Here is a 3,652-nt window from a genome sequence, read left to right as displayed (position 1 = left end):
ATGATTCTTGAACGAATATGTAAAGAGAGTCGGAATATGGTAAAACTCAGACATCTATTTGGTATAGATGATTGTGATGAGTAATCAGAGTAGTGCGGAAAAAGCGGAATGTAACGTGTTGAATAATTGATGGTGTGACTTAAGAGGAGTCAGATAGTTGAAATTCAATGGTATAAGAATATGAGTATTGAGTTTCTTGAAGGAAGCAGTTGGTGAAAAGTGTAAGTATTATTTCATCGTTCAAATGAAAAAGTATGTTTAAGGATGGTACATTCGGTAGATGGAATACATTACTGTATTGTTGATCAAGTGTGATCATACTATAAATTGTGTAATTGTATTACTCAGTTGTTGAGCGTATTGTATAGGTTGTACCTCAATGTTCTGTTGTTGTTAACCTTTTGGAGATATAGCGAGTGGTATACTTTTGGATAGTCAAATGCGACGTAAGAACTGGGATTTGAATGTATGAAACATGTTTCCTGTTGGTTATGTCAGATAGATTTTAGAGGATTGATTGATGGTAATGTTAATTGGGAGCTGGAGAGTCAGGTGGAGGACTCTTATACGAGCTGGTTACTTGAGGTATGTTTTCGAGGACGAAAACTCTTTTAGTGGGGGAGAGTTGTAACACCCGTATGTTTTAATTTTTAATTTAAATGGAAATTTAATTAATAATTAGAATTATTGGTGGTTTGTGGATTTTAATTGGAAAATGATGGTTTATGATGTTGGGCCATGTGTGATGTAAGGAATGAGGGGGTGTAGTGTTAGTAAAGGCCCTATTCTAATTAAAGGTTATTTTATAAAATAATAAGGAATTGGGAATAAGAGAAAGGCACGTGAAGAGAGTTTGGAACACGAAGAACGTGAAAGAGGAGCAATGGAGGGAGAGAACAATCAAGAACTCTTGTCTAAGGTAAGGGGGGACTCTCCGGTTATCATCTATTACCGTGTTCTTAGATAATAATATTGATTAGGGATGTTGTTGAGTCAATTGGATTATATGTTAGGTTTAGGGAGGTTATGAATTGATGAAAATTGCATGGATTATTGATTGATTATGTGTTGTTTTGATGTGTGATGATGAATAATGATGCAATTGATGATTAACTTCCTGTATATGATGTTTAGAGTCAGTTTTGGACTCAGATTGGGTGAGATCGCAGGATCTGACGCAGACCTGAAAGTCTGTGAAATCTCCAGATCGCGTCGCGTCCCAGTGTTGACGCCGCGAAGGCGTACTTATTTTCTTGCTTCGCGCCGCGTGCATAGGTTGCGCCGCAAACGCGTTTGTGTGGTTCAGGTCGCGCCGCGAACCTTGGTTGCGCCGCGTGCTGTAGCGATAGTTGTTTTCTCGGAAAAGTTAAATGATGTGTAACTTTCGAACCGTAGGTCCGTTTTTAGTATCGTTTCGAGTACGATGAATCTTACGAGATAGTCTACGTGTTCAAATGATGGAATGAGGTGTGAATCCAATTATTTTTAAATATGATTTTATTTCTTGGTGAATGATGTATTGTACATATATGTGATGAGATGTGTCAAATACATCCTATGTTGAAATATTAATCATGTGATGATTTGTTTAATTGGATGGTGTATTGTTGACATATATGATGAAATGTGACAATATAAGATGTTGTTTTGAAAAACATTATGATGTGATGATTTGTTGGGAATTATATGATGTTGATTGATTTGTTTTGGAATGATGTGGATACATGTGTGTTCTTCTTATTGATGATGATGATTGATGTGGACACATGTATGTTCTTTGATGATGATGATGATGATGATGATTGATTGTATTTGAATGATGCTAATGTAAATAAACATACTTGATGATGATGATGATGATGAAATGGGTATTTGATGATGTTACTCATTAGACTTGACGATGGTATAAGTATGTTCATGTATGTTTGCATTCATTCATATTCATTGATGATGTTGTATCCATGATGATGTGTTGGATCAGTAAAGGGTATGATTCCCATTGTGTGGAATCTGTGCTGGCAGGGCCGTATCTTGATGATGTTGGATCGGTCATGGGTTATTCCCATTTGATGAGGTTGGTACCACATGCATAGTGTCAGTTCATACATATGCATACTTTTATAACATGAATGGAAGTATTCCAGGGTTATAAATATTGATGATGTGTTGGTTGCGTGTTTTGTTGAATTAATATTGAGTATGATTGTATATTTGAAAGATGTGTTATGTTGGCATTTGTGTAAATGATGGATGTTCCTGATAATCTGAATATGATGAAATTGGGTGAATGATATAACTATGATGTATTGTTATTTAAGATGCAATAACATTTGTTAACTGTGATGAGACTCACCCTTACTGTTGACATTTACAGATTGAGGATAGCTACTTTCGACTTGGTGAGGATTAGCTCATAAGTCAGTGTATTAGTGTAGCGTCAGGTGTCATGCTCTGATATTGTAACACTGGGGGAACGCTAGCTTAGAGTTTTTGATGATAATCTATCGTGTTATTATTGTATTAATTCTGTGGGATGTTGCATAGATGATGTTATGCTTATCCGTAAGATGAATTTTCCGCTGTGTTAACATGAGATGTTTATGAGTTATGATGAATTGTTCCTTAGTGAAAGCATGACAATGGAATTTATGATAAATTTGTTTTAATTGGAATTGTGGCACCCTTGTTTTCATGTTTTACTCTGAATTAATTATTAATTTCCGCGGGGTTTAGAAGGGTGTTACACTAATCCACTACACAAAATGCTCAAGTGAGAGATCCCCTATGGTATTCCAATTTTTTATTTATTTTCTATGACTTGGATGCCAAACATTAGCAATCCATTCTCTAAACTCTTTGTTTTCTATCCCTTCTTCAAAGAAGAATCCATCTAATAAGATATTCTTTGGTCTTTTTTCTATAGGAAAACCAAATTGACGACGAGTTAAAACAGGGCTATAATTGATTCCTCCCTTTGTACCAAGAAAAGGTACATTAGGAAAATCACCAGAACTATCCAGGGTCTTCATCCTACAGAAATAGTTGTCAAAATATATCCGTGTTGGTGAGAGTCATAATATTTTGTGACCATCTTTATCTTTCTTGGAAAATCCCAAAAATAATTGGTATTTGGCAAATGAGAGATGTACCACTTGTATAGCAAAGGAGTACAACACGTGATCATTCCCTTTCCATAGTAATTTCTCAAGTGAATGGAATAGTAAGTTTTCCCAAGCAAAGTAGGAACAAGGTTTCCTTTAATTACATTCATATCAACAAAGTTGTCAATATTTGGGAACAAGAACAATCTATAGACAAGCAGGACAAAGACAGCTTCAGAGTCATCCACCTTTCTTTCCTTTGAAAAGGTGAGAGATTTCTCTATCAAAAACTGAGCAGGTAACCCAGGTAATCCTCCTTTGGTAACCATATTCTTCTCAATTTCATCCTTCCTTAAGTGGGTGAACTTTGTAATGTCATGAATCTTGGTATCTTCTTCCAAACTAGTAAAGGGAATCCTTCCAGTAATGGGCAATCCTATGATACATGCATATTCTTTCAAGGTTGGTAAAAGTTGATAATCAGGGAAGGTAAAACAATGATACAAGGGATCATAGAATTGGATCAATGTGAAGAGAATCCCTTCCTTCAT

General features: G+C 35.6%; 1 protein-coding gene across 1 annotated transcript; it reads right to left on the bottom strand.

Annotated features, from left to right (window-relative positions):
• Positions 1 to 2,804: 2,804 nt before the first annotated feature.
• LOC131659334 (uncharacterized) lies at positions 2,805 to 3,652 on the bottom strand. The gene is made up of 2 exons (XM_058928542.1): positions 3,150 to 3,652; positions 2,805 to 3,030 (listed from the first exon to the last, which is right to left on the bottom strand). The coding sequence occupies exons 1-2, from the start codon at positions 3,650 to 3,652 to the stop codon at positions 2,805 to 2,807; spliced, it is 729 nt and encodes a 242-aa protein (XP_058784525.1).

Source organism: Vicia villosa, linkage group LG3 (genome assembly GCF_029867415.1).
Source record: "Vicia villosa cultivar HV-30 ecotype Madison, WI linkage group LG3, Vvil1.0, whole genome shotgun sequence".
NCBI lineage: Eukaryota > Viridiplantae > Streptophyta > Magnoliopsida > Fabales > Fabaceae > Vicia > Vicia villosa.
The sequence above is the reverse complement of the archived record's forward strand: the minus strand, read 5'-3'. Positions and strand labels throughout refer to the sequence as shown.